The 21931-nt window shown below is 43.1% G+C and overlaps 1 protein-coding gene across 2 annotated transcripts in view; it reads right to left on the reverse strand.

Annotated features, from left to right (window-relative positions):
* pkd1a (polycystic kidney disease 1a) overlaps nucleotides 1–21931 on the reverse strand; it is a 66295-nt gene that overhangs the window by 19616 nt on the left and 24748 nt on the right. Inside the window, exons 13-26 of one of the 2 annotated variants that reach the window (XM_061831164.1) lie at nucleotides 16246–16508; nucleotides 14073–14447; nucleotides 13394–13870; nucleotides 13137–13268; nucleotides 9518–9693; nucleotides 8905–9035; nucleotides 6170–8793; nucleotides 5704–5901; nucleotides 5281–5580; nucleotides 4737–5176; nucleotides 3928–4078; nucleotides 1335–1487; nucleotides 793–933; nucleotides 17–335 (exon numbers count right to left, since the gene is read on the reverse strand). In XM_061831164.1, coding sequence (XP_061687148.1) covers nucleotides 17–335; nucleotides 793–933; nucleotides 1335–1487; nucleotides 3928–4078; nucleotides 4737–5176; nucleotides 5281–5580; nucleotides 5704–5901; nucleotides 6170–8793; nucleotides 8905–9035; nucleotides 9518–9693; nucleotides 13137–13268; nucleotides 13394–13870; nucleotides 14073–14447; nucleotides 16246–16508 — 5880 coding nt within the window. Of the gene's footprint in view, nucleotides 1–16; nucleotides 336–792; nucleotides 934–1334; nucleotides 1488–3927; nucleotides 4079–4736; nucleotides 5177–5280; nucleotides 5584–5703; nucleotides 5902–6169; nucleotides 8794–8904; nucleotides 9036–9517; nucleotides 9694–13136; nucleotides 13269–13393; nucleotides 13871–14072; nucleotides 14448–16245; nucleotides 16509–21931 lie in introns of both variants that reach the window. The other variant, XM_061831163.1, reaches the window with a different exon arrangement.

Raw genomic sequence — 21931 nt, forward strand, 5'->3', positions numbered from 1 at the left:
TATGGAAAGAATGTACCTGAGCAGTTGAAGTGTACTCTGTCCAGCAACGTTCGAATGGTCCAGCCTCCCTCTGCATCACCATTCTCCCCTCCTGCCTCCCCTCCCGCTCTCAGGTGACACTCCCCCCCAGCCGGTGGCATGTTGTGATGCAACGTGATGGAGGCGGCACCCTCTCCATCCAGCGTGTCATCAGTTACGTGCAGGGTGAAAATGTACGAGTCTCCATGGCGCAGGACACCTTGCCGTAGCACCAGGTTCATACAGTCATTCTCTGTGGTGGTGGAGGATGAGTCCAGGATCAGGGTCTCGTTCTGCAGCGTCATGGCAGTCCATCTCTGATGAGGACCGAGACAAATTAATTGGTGCCCTCCAGGTTAAAAAGTGACACTTCATGAAAGTGATTTCCAATCGTTACAACTTCAGCGACATGCACGTCCAACACAGTAAGTTGTGAGTTCAGCTCGGCTACATAAGCGTATCCAGCTGCTAAATACACATGAGCATAGAGTGACTCAGCAGCACATATTTTATCTTTTCTGAGTGTTTTCCACTTTAAGTAAGGGTATAATTTATTCTCTCTGGCTCTACTTATACAATGACCTCAGTTTCACACCCACTCACAAATACCTGCAACAGAAAATATGAAATAACAGAGAATGGCGGAGGAGGAGGAAGATGCTGTAAATAATGACCTCACTAGTGTCTGAGTGAAAGAGTGACCTCATCTCACTGAGACAGTGATCGTGGGATTGTGATCATTTGTGTGTTCCGCTGTGGTTCGTGTGTGTTTACCCCGCGGTGGAAGCCCTGGCAGTTGGTGCAGGTTCCTCGGAGGTACACATAGGAATTCTGGCTGACTTCGTAGATTGACTGGGCCCTACAGGACACACACTCCAGATACACCATAGGGATGTGACCACTCTGGACGAGTACCTGTCACCACGCACAGGCACGTAAAAACCAGACAATTACACATTTCACATAATCAATTTCAGGCAAGCCACTCAAACTATCTTGAAAGTCAGGTCTTAAAAATAAATAAATAGATGAATTTATTGCATATGCTCGATATGTTGAGGCTATAAATCGATATGCAGCTTTACGAGGATGTTATGACAGTAAACTATCGTAAACACACAAGGGATAAGGGCTCTAACCGTAATCCTACAGCTGGTTAACTGTATGTTGCCCCTAAAGAAGGGGCAGCAGAGGGCCGTGGTGGATTTTTAGCCCAAATACGCATTCTAACGTGCACTCAATTATGTTTTTTTTTCTTTTTTACAAGGAAGTCCTTACTGGGAGGATGTATGTATTTATACAGGGTGCACACTCACAGTTTGCGTAGTGGACTCTGGTGTCATTCCATCTTTACTGATGGACAATTTGAAAGTGTATTTAACACCAGCCTCTAACTCCGAGCCAGATATTCCCAGTACAGGTCCATTGGAGCCCAAGCCGAAGTTCAGACTGGAACAGTGTTCCGGACCCTGGAGAAAGAGATTAAGGTGGAAATTCAGATCAGTGTTTACAAAACGGAAAAGAATTAAATACTTTACTACTATTTTTAAAAACTATATTTTGTGCCTTAGAAGAATAGATATGCAGTGTTAAGGAAGGTTAATGTGTCAGCATGACAAAGATTCAGCACACACTAGACTTTATTATTCATGCAAGACTACAGTTCTTGTGAATTTGTGTGCAAGTGTGTGTGGCTGTGTGTGATGTTTAAATGTAATTGTCAGGGTGGAGAGCCAAGTGGCAGTTGTGAAAGGCTGAGTTGACCATTTAACTGTTGAATTTCCCTTGAAATGCCTGCCTACTGTACTTAGAAAGGCAACACACACATCCACTCACAGACATACACACACACACACACACGCACACGCACTCACGCACACACACACACCACACACACACACACACACACACACACACACACACACACACACACACACTCTGCTAGTTCTTATAATATGGTCCAGCTGAAGAAGTCTAAGCAGTGCTGAGTGTTAAAAACACTAAATGAGTTGACACTCACTACACAAAATGAAAAAAACTTGTGTCCTGAATTGTAAAGTTCCCTTCACTTTATACAATGCTCAGTACCAGCATTTAGGTTTTCCACAGCAGTAAATTAGTACCAAACTATAGCCTGTCTTATAAATGTACTATAAAAGACTGCCATGAAGATATTTTTGGGTGAAATTCCATTTCCACTAGATTACGGATTGAAGTAGAGTTTAAAAAAAAAAAATCACTTTATTTTTTTTTACACAGTATAAGAGGAGAACATACATCTTTGACACACTATGCTATATTATAAGTGGGGATAAATAGATTTTGAACAGCCTGCCATCTCAAGGTCAGACAGAAGCAATATGTGTGTGCTGTTTTTTTTTAGCATAATAATTTTAAAATAAAATCCCTAAAAATATGCATTTTATTTTGCCTGCATGGTCTAACCCTAACCCTTGTGGAAGCCATGACTTTATTTGTGGTGGAGGGGTTTGTGTGTCCCAATGATCCTAAGAGCTAAGTTGTCGGGGGCTTCACACCCCTGCTAGGGTCACCCATGAAAAACACGTCCTAGGTGAGGGACCAGACATACCACGGCAAAACGAGCCCCTGTGATGACAAATATAAATGGATTGAAGTTACATGGGCTCACCACCTGTGGGAGGGGCCATAGGGGTCGGGTATTGAGTGAGCTGGGTGGTTGCCAAAGGCAGGGACCTTGGCAATCCGATTCCCGGCTACAGCACCTGGCTCTAGGGACCTAGAACGTCACAACTCTTGTAGGGAAAGAGCCCAAACTGGTGTGTGAGGTTGAGAAGTTCCGACTAGATATAGTCAGACTCGCCTCCACATAGGATTGGTGCTCTGATACCGCTCTTCTTGAGAGGGGTGGGACTCTGGAGTTGCCCACGGTAAGAGGCACTGAGCAGGTGGGGGTATACGTTATATGTTAGGGTTCACCCCAGTGGACGAGAGAGTAGCCACTCTCCGCCTTCAGGTGGGGAGAAGGGTCACGACTGTTGTTTGAGTCTATGCACCAAACAACAGTTCAGAGTAACCAGCCTTTTTGGAGTCCTTAGAGTGGGTGCTTGAGAGCACACCTGCTGGGGAGTCTCATTCTTCTGCTGAGGGATTTCAATGCTCACGTTGGCAATGATAGTGAGAGGGTTTTGGGGGTGTTCCCTCCAAACAGAATCCAAGCGTTGTTCTGTTATTGGACTTTTGTGCTCATCACGGCTTGTCCATAATTAACACCATGTTCAAGCATCAGGGTGTCCACATGTGCACTCAGCACCAGGACACCCTATGTCTCAGTTCAATGATCGACTTTGTGGTTGTGTCATCAGACTTGCGGACGCATATCTTGGACACTCGTGTGTAGAGGGGGGCGAAGCTGTCAACTGATCACCACCTGGTGGTGAGTTGGCTCCGATGGTGGGGGAAGATGCCGGTCCAATGTGGCAGGCCCAAACGTATTGTAAGGGTCTACTGGGAAAGTCTGTCAGAATTCGAATACACCTTTGGTGGTCCCTGAAGTAAAAACACGGACATGGGAAGAGTTTGGTTAAGCCATGGAGAAAGACTTCTGGATGGCTTTGAAGAAATTCTGGTCCCCCATCCGGCGAATTAAGAGAGGGAAGCAATACACCAGGTATTCCAGGCACATCTCACCAGAAGGAGACTCAGGGGACGACCCAAAACAGTCTGGAGAGACTATGTCTCTCAGCTGCCGTAGGAACTCATCAGGATACCCCCAGAAGAGTTGAAGTTGCTGGGGAAAGGGAAATCTGTTCGTCCTTGCTAAAGCTATTCCCCCCCCCCCCCCCCCCCCCACACCCACACACACAATTTGATCTTGGATATCAGATAGAAGATGGATGGATGGACGGATGGATGGATGGATGGTCTGACCTTTGATGTGGTTTGGCAATCCCAGTGGTAGTGGAGAAGTGATTGGCTTTCAGAGTCCATATTGGGGTCATATGACTGCTCGGCACTGAGCTGGAGGTCTTGAGTCCTCGACCACACCCTGAAGGTGCCACCTTCTATGATGGGCATCAGCCTGTGAAAGAACAGCAGGGGGGATAAAACTGATATAAAACGGCATTATCGTCTGGAGACTTTCCCAAAATTAGTTTCGCTATCACTTTTTACTGCGTCAGTAATTGTCAAAGTAAAAGGCAATAACAAATTTTAACAATTGACAAGCACATATATTTTCTTGGCAAATATTAATTTGATTTATTTTTCTAATGAATTATATGTACATTGCACAGAATAAAATGATATTCTGGGCTATATTTTGTTAATCCGGAGGTCTTTATGTTTTAATCTTGCATCAAAGGCTGGATTTACAGGACCTACTTTGAATTCAATACAAATATTAAGTGGTGCATCCAATTAAGTTGAGCTATAAAAACTCTTTCACTTATACATTTCAATGAGGGTAACCTGTACATTACCAATTATTTTCCTTCTTCTTCTTTTCCTTTCGGCTTGTCCTTATAGTTAATAATGATCGAATGTACCATATTTTTACCATTTTAAATTCATTACACAATACTTTAGACTGATAATGTGTTGGTGTGTTTTGTGATTAGTTGTGAAAAAAATAATAACATTTCTGAAATACATCTGTTGTCTGTTTTATTTTTATACAACTCACATAATACTGATTATCACTGAAACAAGAGGTGGTATGAAACACCTTTTGCACTGACCTTGCAGCCATGACACTAAGTTGTAGACAGGCCGCTTTCCTCAATGGTACACCTTCATATGACAGAGAAAACACCAAAGTGTAGTTCCCTGTAGCCAGCGTCATCTTGGGCAACGACAGCTGCAGCCGCCGCACATCCACCTCCATTGGAAGGGGGATTTCTGTATTTGGGAATGGCTGAGAGAGATGAGCCAAGACCCCAGGGGGAAGGAGGTGATCACCATCACAGGATGGTGTGGTGAGTACTTGCCACAAGTACTGTGCTCCATATAAAACACAGCCTTTCAGGTCTACAGTGGCCTCAACAAAAGTAGGCTGGGATCTCCAGATGGCGAGGCGGGGGGCTTGAATCACTTGCACCTCTGGTTCCTCGCACTCCAGGACACTGATGTTTACATTTACCTGGGCCAACACCCAGCTCACCAGATTACTGCAGTTCACCTGACAGAGAGAAAAACTACCTGGTGAGTGTCATTGCCATGCACACGACAAACATTCAGAAAGATAGTCATAGTCATGGCCCTATCGATGAACAAACAACATACTTGGACCATGTAACTTCCTGGATTCTTGAATTCATGGCCCACAGTTAAAGTATTGGTGTGAATTGGAGTAGAGCCATCATTAAAGTCCCAGAAGCACTCCAGAGGATTTGATCTGGGTGTGACAGAAGTCATCAGAGTGACGGTCTTATTGACCAAAGTGTCCTGGGGTGTTGCATATAGAACTGCATCCATTAGTAGGTTCTGCACAAGGATGTGCTTGGTGATGTTCTGAGCATGCAGCGCATTGAAGGCCCTCAGGTAAATAGTCAATAAACCTGCTTCTTCTGGGATGTAGGCCACCTGCTTTGTGTGATGAGAGAGTGACAAAAAAAAAATACTTTTTTGTATCGGTGTCATCTTAAGAACTGAAGACATATTATAGTCATATGTATCTTGTAGATGAAACATTTTGGGCAATCTTACCTCTTTGCCAAAATGTGATGTCTTGTGGAGGTGGTGCAGATCAAAGGTCCAGAGAAATTGAACAGGTTTACCCGTCACAATGCTGGCGGTAAATAATCTCTTCACACCAACAGGGATCGCTGTGCAGCTTCCTTGCATAGACAGTCCACGTATTGGCTCCATAACCTCCACCTGGAGGTGTCGCCTCTTGAAACTTACCTGGGTTGGTAAAAAACAAGACATACAAATAATTCAATTCAATAATTAATTCACTTGTAGTACAAACGATTCACACCTGATAAATTAATTACCTCCAAATAAAGTAAGGAAACTCTTATAACGCATGACAATTGATAAGATTTGAAATCTGTTACAACCTTGCATTGGGATCAGAAAAACTTAGAATAAAGAAAAACATTGCTTTCAAGGTTGTATTTTAATTGTGAATGGTTGTGTGCTAAAAAAAAAAAAAAAAAGTTACCCTTACCTGATTGTGAGCAGTGAGGTTGACCATGTAGGTATCTACCCTGGTGAATGCATGCACATAGGTTTGGTTGAGTTGCGGGGTAACAGTGGCATCTCCGCTGATGCTGAGGATCAGGTTAACATCTGTGCCGGCTGCCATAGAAATGGTGAACTCAACCCTCTCACCCACCACTGCAATCTTTTTACTTGCCCGCAGCTCCAGCCCCTGAATCTTGTCTTGAACAAAGAACTCTTTTGAAACCATTTGCTCACTGATATCGTTGGTGGCATTCAACGTGATAATGGCTGTCTTTGGCTCCTGGAACACAACTGATGTATTCTGTCCTGTTTTTGTTGTTCCATCAAGCGTCCATGTCCATGTCACATCGGTTCCTTTCACCACTTGTCCATGGAGTTCAACAGGAACACCGGTTGCTATGTAATTCTGCTCAGTTGCATCGATTGCTGTAAACCCAAGCTCAGATATGACCTCCTCGACGATGACCCTCTCAGACACAAGCTTCAAGCTAACTTCATTGAACACCTCCACATTGACCAAATATACGCCAGGACTTGAAAACATGTGGGTCTTCCAGGGCTCTTTCCACTCCAGTATATCCCCATTCACAAACCACCGGTATTGCAGGTCTGAACCCTCCAAAGTTGCTACTGACAGATTTGTATGAGCATTGACACCAACAGGGTTTTTACTAATCTGAAGATCCACACCTCCAGCTGGATCTACGAAGTGGATGGTCCTGTTAACCGAAAGCTGGCCCAAAAGGTTAACTGCTCGAAGAATGATGATGCACCGTCCTGGTGTGGAGAAATTGACCTCCACAGTTTTGCCACTGATGTTGAACCTTGAGCTAATGGGATCTAGCTCATTGATAATGTTCCAGGTAAAAGTCATGTTGGTTCCTTCTTTCAAGCCTGCATGAAGGTGGAGAACACGGTTCGTAGCAAAGCAGCAACCATCCACTCCTGTGTCGCCACCTCCTCCCATCTCCTCTTCAGGTAAAATATGGAGCCCTTGCAATTCACGTTGAACAAATAGGAAGATACTAGCTTGGGCCTTCCCTATGTAGTTCTCTGCTGTCACAATGATGTTGAATGTGCCAACTGACCGGAAGGTGTAGAACATTGTGTGGGTCCCTGGAATGGAAGTGCAGTGGTCACACAAGATCCAGGAAAATCTAACATCATCTCCCTCCACAATTTGAGCCTCAAAGTCAACTGAGGCATTGAGAGGAACGTTTATCAAGCTGGCGTTAATTGTTAACCCACGTATTGGTGAGAGGACAGCAACAGGCAAAATACTGCGATTCCGGCTGACAGAGTTGGCTGCTGTCAGAGTGATGTTGTAGTTTCCAGAGATGTTGTAGGTGTAGGGGACACTGTGCCCCTTGAAGAGGTCCCCATCTCCAAAGTTCCATGTGTGTGTGACATCAGGAGATGAGACCGAGGTTGTGAATAAATAAGGCTCCCTAAGTATAAGGTAATTGTACTCAGTTGCATTATGTAGAATAACAATGGGCCCTACAGGCATCTGTACTTGAACCAGAACACTACCATTACTTGTGGAGATGTTATTGAAGACAGTCACTGTCACGATGTAATGACCTGGATTTTTATATCTTGTCAGGACATTCCCAGAGCCATAAGTCAGCAAAGGTTCTTCATCTGTACCCAAGTTCCACTGATAGCTGTAGGTATACTGTGGCTCGGGTCTAACCTGCAACCGAATGTCTTCTCCGACAGCATAGTGTGTTTTCTCAAGGGTAAAGTTGATGCTGGTTAAGGCTGGCTCTACACACACCAATTTGAAGTAGTAGGCTTTGGAGGCCTTGTTGATCCCACTTGAAAGATGAAGAGAAAGGTGGTAGTTCCCGCTTGCGTTGTAGGTGTGTGAGACTCTGGGGTTCCCCAGGTATGTCTCGTTCGGGCTTCCGTCTCCGAAGCTCCATTCATAAAGGCTGGCTGAAACATTGCCAGACGACAAAGTATCAAAGTAAACAGGAGTCCTTTCTTGGACACATCCAGAAGGTTCTATCCTGATAACTTGGTACACATAGACCTGCACTGTAACAAGTGTCCAGCCGGAGCTCACAGCGTTTGTAGCAGTCACATTCACTGTGTAGTTGCCATCTCTAGGATAGCTGTGTGACACGTGGGGTTCAGATGTGGTGTAATTGTTGCCATCGCCCATAGAGAATGTCCATGTGATATTATTACCTGAAGCAAGGTGTGCTTTCACTATAGTAGGAGTGTGAAGTTCTGAGGGAGAGGAGCTTTCAGCTCTCAATTCTTCTATCTCCTCAAATACAAACATGTCAGCACAAGCCCTGGTATAGCTGATGGTATTATTTACGGACACACAGGCATTAAAGGCACCACTGTGCATGTACGTGTGTGCCACTCGCCGACCTTGACACTGAGCAGAGTCATCTCCAAAGTTCCATTCATAGTGAATGCCGTACGGTGATGGCAAGGGGTGGGCTTCAAAATCTGCTGATTTGCCGGAAAGGAGAAGTTGTGGCTCTGTTTGTATATCGACATGAGTGAGAACGCTGTAGACGCTCATGTTGATGCTCAAACTGATGTTCTCATAACGATTGGACACTGACACCAGTGCAATGTATATTCCTGGAAACAGAAAGAAAGAAAGAAAATGAAATGAAAATTAAATGTGAAATTGACTACCAATCAAAGGCTTCAAGGTGTATTATCTCTATCCAAAACTAGAAATTGAGGTACCTGGCTGGGAGTAGCTATAAGTGATGTTGTTGCTTAGGAGGACCTGTTTGGGGGAGTCTGGGTGAAAAAGGGATGGTGCATAGGGAGGCTTGAATTCAAACTCTTGGTATCCCCCATCACCAAAAGACCATCTGTATCAGGCAAAATGTGAAAAAAAAAATCTTAAACTAGGAAAAAAACCAGGTCATGAATGTTTGCCATGATGACCATTTCCATCAACACACGCACACACAGTCATATGCTGACTGGAAATTGGGAATTGTCTCTGACAAGGCAATGGAGAGTTTGGATGTAGCGAAATGGAAATTTAGGTCTCATTGGACCAAGTCTGGTAAGAGCGGCGGGAGACGAAGAGAAAGACTAGCCCACAGTGAGGGCGGTTATGATGTGAAACTGGAGGAGAGCAAATGCGGAAAAAGTGGAAGAAACCAGAGAAACTGTACAGGGAAAAGAGCAGAGAAGAAGGGAAAATTTGAGTCAGCAATCTACTCTAACCACATGGTTATAAATCTAAACTTGTGAGAAAGAGCAGAAAAAGAAGCAAAGTAAGGCAAATAGAAGAGGAGACAAAATGTGCAGTGTGAAATGGAAGAAAAGGTCCATTTGTCCATACCGAAAAGTAGCCGATACAGACATGTCCACGACAACAGAAGCGGTGAGTGTCTGAGCAGACCCTTGAGGGACCACATCTGGAACCCCCCTCACTGTGAAGTTGGTCATTGGCTGCAGCTGGTCCACAGTGACATTGAAATGCTCTGTGAGGCTGCTGATATGGTTCATCGCAGTCACCTGGAAGAGATCATGCCAAAATAGTCGTTCTGACCTTACAATAAGGCTGGATTGATGCTACATGAAGTGACACAATTCTTCCAAAGTGGCCCAGTACAAATATGCATCATGACAGCGTAAGAAGAAAACGATGGACCGAATCAGATATCCTCAGAACCAAAATCATATACGGATAGAAACAATAGATGTATATGAATTGGATATACATTATCTCCCTGTGTGATTACCGTGGACATGACAGATTTGAGCTATACTATCATTGCAAGCTGAATTTTAGCAATCATAACACGGCAGTTAATGAAACGTGCATATGTCCTTTCAAAGTGTACACCCATGGGACTAAAGGGAAAGGTCACGGGTACATTAGATAATAAAACAAAGATCGAGCTAACAAAGATTACTGGCCCTCTTCAGGTTATCTGGGGAAGAGTAAGTCCAAACCAAAGTCATGTATATGTAATGTTTGTATGTGTCACATGATGAAGTAGTCACACTAGTATGTAGTTCTTAACCTGCATTGTTGGATGTGTGCATGCATCTAATTTTATGTATGTTAAGTAAATGTAAGCACAGTGGCCTCGACTCAATATGCTGTATGTAAACAGACAAAAGACACAAAAAAATCATGAATAAATTAAGGAATCGTTATTGCCATAATCTGTGTTTGTGTGTACTTTTGCATTCTTTTGATTAGAGCTAGGTTTGTCTCATGTTACGCCATGAACCAATTATTTAATCTTTGTGCAGATTTTTTTTTTTTTACATCCTCCACTCCTGCCTTGCTTCCCTGCACTCGGGTTGCACACTTTTGCCACCAACTCCACCACTCAAACCCGCATCCCTGATGCCTACGTCGTTAGCACCACGCAAATCTTTGCTCAATTGTGGCCATTTTCATAACCGACTATTCATTTGTAACTGACATACAATATCCATCGAGCCATTTTCTTTGCCGCTTATCCTCAGGGTCGCGGGGGAGTGCTGGAGCCTATCCCAGCTGTCACGGGAAGGAGGCAAAATACACCCTCAACTGGTTGCCAGCCAATCGCAGTGCACAATGAGACAAACAGTCACATTCACAATCACACCGAAGGACAATTTAGAGTGTCCAATAAATGTTGCATGTTTTTGGGATGTGGGAGGAAACCGGAGTGCCTGAAGCGAACCCACGCAGGCACAGGGAGAACATGCAAACTCCACACAGTCGGGGCCGGGATCGGACCTTGGTCCTCAGAACTTTGAGGCCAACGCTTTACCAGCTGGCCAACCGTGGTGCCTGACATACAATATTAAATCAATAAGTTCTTTCTTTACATATTATTTTGAATTCAGTATTGTACTGTTGTACTTTAATGAGTCCACCGTTTGTTCTCTCTCATTGAACTAGATAAGGTGTTCAGTTATGCTATGAACAAAACGCTACAGTGAACCACTGTACAATTGTGACTCTGCATTAACAAATTCACCTATTTGCAAAACCTTGGCATCAAGGAACTTCAGTAATGGAAAAATATGTAGACCATGCTTGTTTAAACATTTTCTTTGTTTGTGTTTAATCCATGATAGAACGTTAAATAGATTCGTTTTTACACAAATACAAAAACAACTCTCAAGAATTTAATTTTAGAGCGCATATCTAGTTGGGCGGTAGTGGCTCAGTTGGTAGAAGGTTTTTTTTTTTTTTTCCAGTGACCGAAAGGTTGTTGGTTTGAATTCCATCCATATCTTGAAGGGTCCTTGGGCAAGACACTGAACCCTAATTTGTTCCCCGTGGAGCTGGCAGAGGCATGCATGGCAGCAGCTGCCATTTGTGAAATATATAAGGATGTGTGTGTGAATGCGTGAAGGTGAGGCTCTGTAAAGTACATTGGGAATTGTCATGGTGTAGATACAGCTCCATATCGGTGCAGTCCATGAACCATTTTCCATGGTGGTATTGACAATAACCAATTTCACTTAACTGAAGGATGTCAAACAGGACAAGGTACTATGGAATCCGCTCCATTTTGTCATGTTCATTGTATATTTCAGGGACAATACCAAAATTGAAATACAAGGGTGGTCTCACATTTTTTTTTTCTATGACCGCACGCTGAAGTGACTGGAGGCTAAATTTAGATCGCTAGACAAAGACAGACAGAGGGATGGACAGAAAGACAGACAGAGAGATAGATAGAACTAATAAGATCAGAATAATAATAATAATGTGTAACACTATGAAATGGTAGGGGGGGGAGTATTCAACAAGTCCATTGGTATTAATTTAATACTTTTCACTTGTATATTATTGCCCCAACTGTACTCACTGGAACACTGAGAAGCTGAGATGAGTGCCTGTAACCAAGGCCCTTGTTGTTTTTTAAATAAATACAAAGTAACAATTACTTTGCAATGGTCTTACTCATCATGAGAAGTGTCTGGACTCTCACCTTGACAGTGAGATCTTTTGTAGGCCATTAATTAGAACTGAACCATCCTATATTCATTTCCACTGACAAGGGGCCGGATTGCTGTTGGATTATTGATAGATTTTAAATCTTGTCTTGGCTTTCCATGAATTTTCGCACCTCCCTTTCTTTAGGTATTCAATACTTTTTCCGTGTTAGTTCATATTTTTACACACAACTTATTTTCTGACCTTAGGTGTTCTACTTTCTTTCTATGATGTATGGATCACTTGGGTTGTACCCAACATCTGGTGAAAATTTCACATCAATAGCACCCTTGGAAATACATTTAGTGAGAAAAATGTTCACCAATTAAATACTTATTTTAGCTTATGTATAATGATATAATGATTAATTATAATACACCCAATGTGTACAGGCAATGAAACTGCTAACATTGGTCTTATCATCTCAAATGCCACTGGCCCACTTGGTAACAGAAGAACCATGCCTGGCACTCTCAAAACTCTCATTTTTTGAGAGACGGTTGCTAGAGGGATTGGAAAAGTCACTAAATATCACCAATATCAAAATTTTACCAAGTAGGCAACACTGCAGACATGGCATTTGTAGCATTTGGTTGTACAGACTACATAGGTTCAAATCAAAATAAAAGCACCACTTGAAAAAAAAAAAACAGCACTACATATTTTATGTATCATTATGAGTACATGAATACTGTGAGGGCAGGTCAGAGATGGAAGATGGACTGCATGTAACTCACAGACCAAACCTTCCCAAGATCTGAGTTAGTTAGTTGTGGATCAAGACATTTCTTTTCAACATTTGCTGTAAGTGTCAATTTGCATTGGAACCAGTGACGAACCAGCAGCTTCGTGCCTAGCTGCTGCGAAAAATTGGGTGACATGGGTGCCATTCTAGTAATCTTTGTCATGGCAAGATTTTGGGGGTCCTTGTATTGAATTACATTGTACCAACATCGCCAACTTTGTGGCCATTGAGAGTATCTGAAAAGTTTATCACAAGGAAACTCACTGTGAGCTTGTAGACGGCAGCATTCTGGTAGATTACATTAAGGACGGAGTTGTAATACGTAAAGTACGGCTTGTCATCAACTGTCCATTTGAATGTGGGATTGGAGCCTTCAAGCACTGATGCTGCGTAGCTCTAATGGGAAGAAAAACAGAAACAAGTTTGGGGGAAAAAAAGGACACTACAAGGCAATGAAAAAGTGATGATCCCCAATTACGTGGACTACAAAGGAGTGATAAAGATCAAAATTCATGACGTACCACAACTGACTCCATCAATACCCTGTGAGCAGGATAGGGCTGGACCACCAGTCCTCTTAGTGGTTCTTCGAACTGAAGCAGAACAGTCAAGACGGATTCTGTCAAATTATTATAGGCTCGTAGCTCAACCTGAATTTGACCCTTTTGTTCTTCTGCCACCAAGCTTAAATCCAGTACTGCATACAGACTCTGTTCTGTGACCTTTGTCCCTGAAGACGACCTGGGTTTACACAATGCTGGCCTGGATGCAAAAACTGAAGGACAGTCAGGTTGAAAAGTAACACTGGAATTAGTTCCTCGTTGAGATGCCCTTGTGGTGTATCGGGACTGGACATGGAGTAACACGCGAGTATTGTTGGGCTGTAGGTAGAGGCTGCCATTCAGGAGCGCTGGGTGCAAAATGGTTAAGTCCAAAGGAGGAACCACTTCCAAAGGGCACGATGCTGAGGCTGGATACGATGGTTGAGCAGAGCTCACCTGGAATAAGGTTAACTAAGTCAGCAGCTGTCTCGCTTATTTCAGAGCTCGTTTACAAAAGGGCATTTACACCCATGTAATATTCATATTTTGATTTTTAGTTTTGTCTAACATTGAAACAAATATACTCCCTGTGTGTGGTCTATGCATGTTTGATGTGCATCAAATGCATGCTGGGATGTTGCATACTTTTATGTCTTACCAGCAGGGTGTAGAGACCGGGCTGGGACAGGCCAGCAGACAGAGGTGCTCCCTGCAGCGGGATCTCGCTGTGTCCCACATAGAGCACTCTTATGGGGCACACCACTTCCTCCAGCCAGCAAGCCTCACCAGCTTCCAGCAATGATTCCAAGTCAAGATGGGGCCGAGGGTCTACCCTGTGGCCAGATGAACTGTCTGCTGACTCTCTGCTGGTGTTAATCAAGATCCACTCGGAATGGTTGAGGGCTAGAACAGGCTGTCGCCATGGTGACGTTGGAGAGGGCTGGCATCGAAGAAGGGAGGCTGGGCCGGAATCGTGTTGAAGGCCAATGACGTCACCGGCAAAAACCAAAAGGTCTTCTAGCTGATCTTGTATCTGTGCAAAGCAGGGTTTAAGAGATTGTATGTTAAATAAGCCAATACACCCATCGTAGATAAGAAGAACCATGTACCAAGAATACTAAAATGTTGATTTCGTCTTAACTTATTCGCACCTTGACTTACACTGTGTGAATTATGGGACAGTTTAATTGAAGCCATGACTAGTTCAGTTTTACGTACGACATAAAATGGAAGAGCTTTTTATTGTTATGGCTTTCAAGATACAGCAGCATACATCGAGGGACAAAAATGTGTTTGAATTAATAAATAAAAACTTTCTGAGCAATGAACTGATTGCAATGACATTGGATAATTTCCCAAAACACCCATTGTGACAGTGTGCCACACACAGGACCGTTGTGATTAATCACTGGTGTAATTTATAGCTGTAGACATTTCAAACTCGTTTCTATGGTCTGAATGACAAACTGTGATTGATTGGTGACCAGTTCAGTATGTACTCCGCCTCTCGCCCGAAGATAGCTAGGATAGCCTCCAACACGCCCGTGACCCATGTGAACCAAAGAGAATTGATGAGGTTCAAAACAATCAATCATGAAGTTGATCATTTTTGACTCAACTCGACTTGATTATATGTTAAAGGACTTGCAAGTCGACTTGGACTTGAACAGCAGTGACTCGTGACTTTACATGGACTTGAAACCAACCATCTATCTGTTTTCTGAGTCGCTTGTCCTCACAAGGGTCGTTGGAGGACTGAGGCAATCCCAGCTATCTTTGGGGAGGACCAACCAGATGTTGGGTACAACCCAAATGATCCATACATATCATAGAAAGTTGCCGGCCAATCGCAGGGACTTGAATACACTTGCTATTTTGATCAAAGCATAGAAAAATCAATACTTAGCTATCTCTATATACAGCTATAACTGTGTATAAATATCTAACTTACTGTTTTGTAAAAATAAGGACATTAATTATTAAAAAAAAAAAAGAAAAAAAGGATGGGAGAATTGTGTAGTATTAGCAGCTAGCTTTGTAAGCGATCACTCAAATAGTTACACGGCAAGACGGGCGTGCCTGTGTCTGGGCTTCCTTTAAAACAATATGACAATTTGGTTAGTGTAGTGTTCTCAAAAACCAGTTCTGTCCTGTATTTTTGTGTTTTGACTTATTTACCAAATGATCGGCACACAGCTAGCATCTATTTAAAATGAAAGTACATTTATGTCCTTTTCTTTGCCCATTTCTAATGTATTTTTACATAGTGTGCTGTGGTGTTATGATACCACAGTTGGATAAAATTGTCCCGTCACAAAAAAAATGACAAACTTGTGTTCCTCTTTTATTAATTAATACCCCATGTTTTTGTAATCACAAAAAATACCAAGTTTAAAATGAGATGTATTTTTATTCGTTTGAAATGGCCTCATCGACAAAAAAAAATGCAGTTTCCTGCTTTATTCACAATGCAAATTTTTTAAAAAATACTGCTGATGATCTAAAGGAGGAAATCAATTGGGCATTCATGATTAGGTGAATGTCTCATTTTCTCTTGTGTATTTATAATTTCTCTTAAACCAACCAAAAACGTCCGAGCATCTACTTTATTGAAAAGCTCAATAACTCAACTTGACGCTTTGTAATGGAATGGCAAACAGCTGCAGTCCCTTAGCTGTTCATACAATCTCCTCGTAAACAATGCCAAATTAAATCTGGAAGTCATTTAGCTATTTCCATTTGTAATATTTCACATCCAAAGACAATCACTGAAAATGCTGACTCTGACAAAAAATACAAAAAAAAAAAAAAAAAAAAAAAACCTCACTCACCAGAACATTTGCAGCTGGTCCTGCAGGCAGTGTGAAGGCCACCTCGTCTTGTAAGGTGTACTGAGGTCTCAGAGCACCATGGGGAAGGTGGTGAGCTTTGGTGCAATTAGGACAGGAAGATAGCTGACAGGGACTAGAGAGGTCCAGGCACCGATGCTGGAACGGACACCACTGTTGTAATCGGGAGCAAACAGGTGGGTCAACGTTCCTGGTGGAATCTGGAACACATATCGCCACTGGTGCGCAAAGTGGACCATGACAACCTAAAGCAGAACAAAGTTGATTTTAGGAGTTATTTTTAGATCATTGATAGTATTTATTACAAATTATTCACTCACTGGTTTCTTTATGAATTATATGAGATGAAAGGAGGTACAATACAAAAGGTGTACCATGAAACCCCCGCCTTCACAAATGTGATAATAAGTAGCTTTGATTGAGATTGTCAAGAGAGATATTAATTTAACAAAAATGTTACAAATGTGGCACTTGATGGTGCAGTAAAGTCCAATGCGTCATGTAGAGTTAAGCCTTGTTTAATGTGTGTGTGTGTGAGAGGGAGATACATTCCAAACACAATGAAATTTTTCTCAGTACTTTTAACTGCGTAACACAGGGGTGGGCAATTAATTTTTGCAAGGGGCCACATGAGAAACCAGAATTGTGTTAGAAGTCAATTCTCACCTTTGTCCCATTGTAAAATGCATTAAGTTCTATATTTTGAATAGCTGGAATAAAAGTATTCTGTTGATATTTATATAAATAGAATACATGAAATTGTGGTGCTTGTATCAAATGAGAAAATACTCCTGTAGAAGTAATAAACAAAAACAATCATCAGAACAAAGCAATTTATTTTGAACTTGTAAAGCTCTATAAAAACTGAAACTTGTAATTTATTTTCAGTTCATTTTAACATTTGAGTGAGAACAATCCAGTCTGTCTTGGGCTTGAACAAGGACGTTGCAATCTGGGTGAATGCCTGAGATGGTCTACATGAAGTACAGTTGAGAGGTCGTAATCAGTAACAGAGGATCTGTTTTTGGGGAGGATCTATTGAAATTCATCACTGAGGATGTCTGTTTACATATGTAAGTTGATCCAAGGAGGACGAGAATCTTCTGAGCCTGCCTTCTTAGGTGTGGAAAGTTCTCCTCTGTGAGGGAAGAGTAAAAATCCAGCAGTGAGACTGACCTCATTGACCATGTTCTGTCTCATGTTCCTCCAAAAGGGCATCAAAATGTGATTTAATACTTTTGCTGTCAATTTCTGGACAGGGCTCCTTTCTGTCCCCTTAACCTGCATTCTTTTCAAAAGTTCAAGATGTGGACACACCTGCCCGCTTGTAGTATTTCAGTCCTAACTTGTCAAAACATGCTTGGACATCAATGAACAAGTCACTCCCATCGGTGGACCCTTTCATTGATGGCATGGCTGCAAGCTCCTCTGTGTTTTGAAACTCTACAGTGCTCCGAGATAAGAAGATGAGCAGCTGGGAAGTGTCATGTACATCACTGCTCTCATCCCTCTCTTCCAACTCCAGAGGAAAATAGTTCTGCTGTTCAACTGAATGTCCAAGTTTGCAGCAATGTCCTCAACCCGTCTCGTTACAGTGCGCCAGGAGAATGGCACATTCTCAAATGTGCCGCTTTCCTCTGGCCATATCAGCGCAACACAAAAACTCTTTATACACTTTCTTTTTTGATGGTATAGTTTTGAGAAAGGCATTTTTCATCAAACCCAATGTTCTATACACTTCAACACATTGAACATCATTAAAACACATTGTAAACGTAATCGAAGACAAATTAAAAGCATAAAATGTATGAAAATACTGTAAATATTGTGGTGTCTGAGTAAGGGCCCCGTCACAGCATGACGTTCTGGTCAGCGTTCTGTAGCGTTTGAGGAAACGTTGGTAGTCGCCCATGGTCTCTGGGATAGCTCCAGAAGAGCGTTGTTTGAACGCTTGTGAACGTCAATGATCGCTGGGAATCAGCGGAGAACGCCGGTCCGGAAAAAAAGTTTTGAACATGCACAAAAGTTCTTACCGACCGCGACAGCGTTCATCAACGTTTAATTTTAAACGCTGCAGAACGTTCAAGAACGTCCATGGAACGTTTTACTAAGGTTCGCCGAGCGTTGAACGCGTTAGGCTATCGTTAGTCAGTCGTAACTCTAGCTTTACTTGGTTGTTACTTAATCGTTTGCTTTGCAGTGAACGACTCACTGGCGACCTGTCAATGACCACTGAACAATCCCCGAGCGCACACAGCGTGTCATTTAAGTGAAACGAACGTCGTTTGGCGTCCATTGAGCGTCATTCGAGCGTTCCCCGAACTTCCATGCATATGGGTATATAAACCGATGGTTTGTAAGCAGGGTCTATTTAATATTAAGCTACAGTAGAGAGCACCTACTATGGAAGATCCAGAAAGCAGCAGTTCGTTTTCACGGAAAAACTCCACCAGACTATCCTCATTAGCCCGGTCCAGGATCCTGCAATCTTTTCTCTGGTTCTTTTGTCTATTTGTCGGACCGTCCTCACTGGGGTTTGCAAGGTGTTTAGGGTCCCCAGGGGGTGTCACATGGTGCGTGACTTCGCGGACGTGCTCTTCCTCCTGCTGTTGTTTTTCCTCCAAACATTGCTCGTGATGAAAGAGGCTTAGCTTTCTTACTAGCAGCGCTAGTTGCTGAAGTCCGCGCCCCAACTTTTTTTCTTGTCGGCGGCAGGATGCTCACTGTTCTAACTCACGACAACAACTGAAGTGACTATGAACTTTCCAACGTTTTAGTGCCAGTTCCACTGTAAAAATTACACGCCAGCAAAACGCTTTTCCGTCGTTATTCACCCATTGGTCACACACTCAACATGCTCGTCTTACGTTGACAAATCGCTCGTTGCGCCCCAATGACGCGTTTGCACACGCTAATGGTTTTTAGGGGTATCTTATTTGGTCGCTGTTACACGCTTTTCGTGCGTTAGACACGCTTTTCGTGCATTAGACACACGTTAAGTCATCCATTAGACACGCATTAATCACACGCCAGATGTGTCATCCACGTTTGAGAACGCTGAAAAATAGAACGATTGAAATGTTCAGAGGACAATGCAGCCCTATCGGGGCACAAACCAGTGCAATCTGTAGGCCGGTCCCAAGCCCGAATAAATGCAGAGGGATGCGTCAGGAAGGGCATCCGGCCTTAAAAACTGTGCCAAACAAATATGAGCGTTCATCTAAAGAATCCCATACCGGATCGGTCGTGGCCCGGGTTAACAACGCCCACCCCCGGCACTGCTAACCTGCTAACCTGCAAGGCGTCGGTGGAAATTCAGCTACTGTGGGTCGAAGAAAAAGAAGAGGAGGAAACCTGATCCATCGTCAGAACAAAAAGAGGAATGCACAGAGCCTACAACTGCGTGTAGGGACTTTGAATGTTGGGACTATGACAGGAAAAGCTCAGGAGTTGGTTGACATGATGATTAGGATAAAGGTTGATATTCTGTGCATCCAAGAGAGCAGGTGGAAAGGTAGTAAGGCTAGAAGTTTTGGAGCAGGGTTTAAATTATTCTACCACAGATTAGATGGGAAGAGAAATGGACTATGGGTTATTTTAAAGGAAGAGCTGGCTAAGAATGTCTTGGAGGTGAAAAGAGTATCAGATCAAGTGATGAGACTAAAATTTAAAATTGAGGGTGTTAAGTATAACGTGGTTAGCGTCTATGCCCCACAGGTAGGATGTGACCGAGAGTTGAAAGAGAAATTCTGGAAGGAACTAGATGAAGTAGTTCTGAGCATCCCAGACAGCGAGAGAATTGTGATTGGTGCAGATTGTAATGGACACATTGGAAAAGGAAACAGGGGCGATGAAGAAGTGATGGGTAAGTACGGCATCCAGGAAAGGAACTTTGAGGGACTGATGGTGGTGGACTTTGAAAAAAGGATGGAGATGGCTGTAGTGAACACTTATTTCCAGAAGAGGGAGGAACATATAGTGACCTACAAGAGCAAAGGTAGAAGCACGCAGGTGGATTATATTTTGTGCAGACGATGGAATCTGAAGAAGATTACTGACTGTAAAGTAGTGGTAGGGGAGACTGTAGCTTGACAGCATAGGATGGTGGTGTGTAGTATGACTCTGGTGGTTTGTAGGAAGATTAAGAAGACAAAAGTAGAGCAAAGAACCATGTGGTGGAAGCTGAGAAAGGAAGAATGTTGTGCGGACTTTCAGAAAGAGGTGAGATAGGCTCTCGATGGACAGCAGAAGCTCCCGGAAGACTGGACTACGACAGCCAAGGTAATCAGAGAGACAGGCAGGAGAGTACTTGGTGTGTCCTTGGGTAGGAAAGGGTAGAAGGAGACTTGGTGGTGGAACCCCAAAATACAGGGAGTCATACAAGGAAAGAGATTAGCGAAGAAGAAGTGGGATACTGAGAGGACTGAGGAGAGGCGAAAGGAGTACATCGAGATGCGACGTAGGGCAAAGGTAGAGGTGGCAAAGGCTAAACAAGAGGCATATGAAGACATGTACACCAGGTTGGACATGAAAGAAGGAGAAAAGGATGTCTACAGGTTGGCCAGACAGAGGAATAGAGATGGGAAGGATGTGCAGCAGGAAAGGGTGATTAAGGATAGAGATGGAAATGTGTTGACTGGTGCCGGTAGTGTGCTAAATAGATGGAAAGAATACTTTGAGAAGTTGACGAATGAAGAAAATGAGAGAGAAGGAAGAGTTGAAGAGCCAAGTGTGAAGGACCAGGAAGTGGCAATGATTAGTAAGGGGGGAGTCAGAAAGGCACTATAAAGGATGAAAAATGGAAAGGCAGTTGGTCCTGATGACATACCGGTAGAGGTATGGAAGCAATTTGGAGAGAGGGCTGTGGAGGTTTTGACCAACTTATTCAACAGAATACGAGCGGGCGAAAAGATGCCTGAAGAATGGAGGAAAAGTGTTCTAGTTCCCATTTTTAAGAGCAAAGGGGATGTTCACAGCTGTGGGAATTATAGAGGAATAAAGTTGATATACACACAATGAAGTTATGGGAAAGAGTAGTGGATGCATGCAGAGGAACAATTAGAAAGATGGAGACATGCACTGGAAAGGAGAGGAATGAAGATTAGCCGAAGTAAAACCGAATATATGTGCGTGAATGAGAAAAGTGGAGGGGGAAGAGTGAGGCTACAGGGAGAAGAGATAGCGAGGGTGGACGACTTCAAATATTTAGGGTCAACAATCCAGAGCAATGGTGAGTGTGTTAAGGAAGTGAAGAAACGGGTCCAAGCAGGTTGGAACAGCTGGCGGAAGGTGTCTGGTGTGTTATGTGACAGAAGAGTATCCGCCAGGATGAAGGGGAAAATTTATAAAACAGTGGTGAGGCCGGCCATGATGTACGGATTAGAAACGGTGGCACTGAAGAAACAACAGGAATCTGAACTGGAGGTGGCAGAAATGAAGATGTTGAGGTTCTTGCTCGGAGTGAGCAGGTTAGATAGGATTAGAAATGAGCTCATTAGAGGGACAGCCAAAGTTGGATGTTTTGCTGACAAGGTTTGAGAGAGCAGACTTCGATGGTTTGGACACGTTCAGAGGCGAGAGAGTGAGTATATTGGTAGAAGGATGCTGAGGATGGAGCTCCCAGGCAAAAAAGCGAGAGGAAGACCAAAGAGAAGGTTAATGGACGTTG

The sequence above is a fragment of the Syngnathoides biaculeatus genome, chromosome 9 (genome assembly GCF_019802595.1).
Source record: "Syngnathoides biaculeatus isolate LvHL_M chromosome 9, ASM1980259v1, whole genome shotgun sequence".
Taxonomy (NCBI): domain Eukaryota; kingdom Metazoa; phylum Chordata; class Actinopteri; order Syngnathiformes; family Syngnathidae; genus Syngnathoides; species Syngnathoides biaculeatus.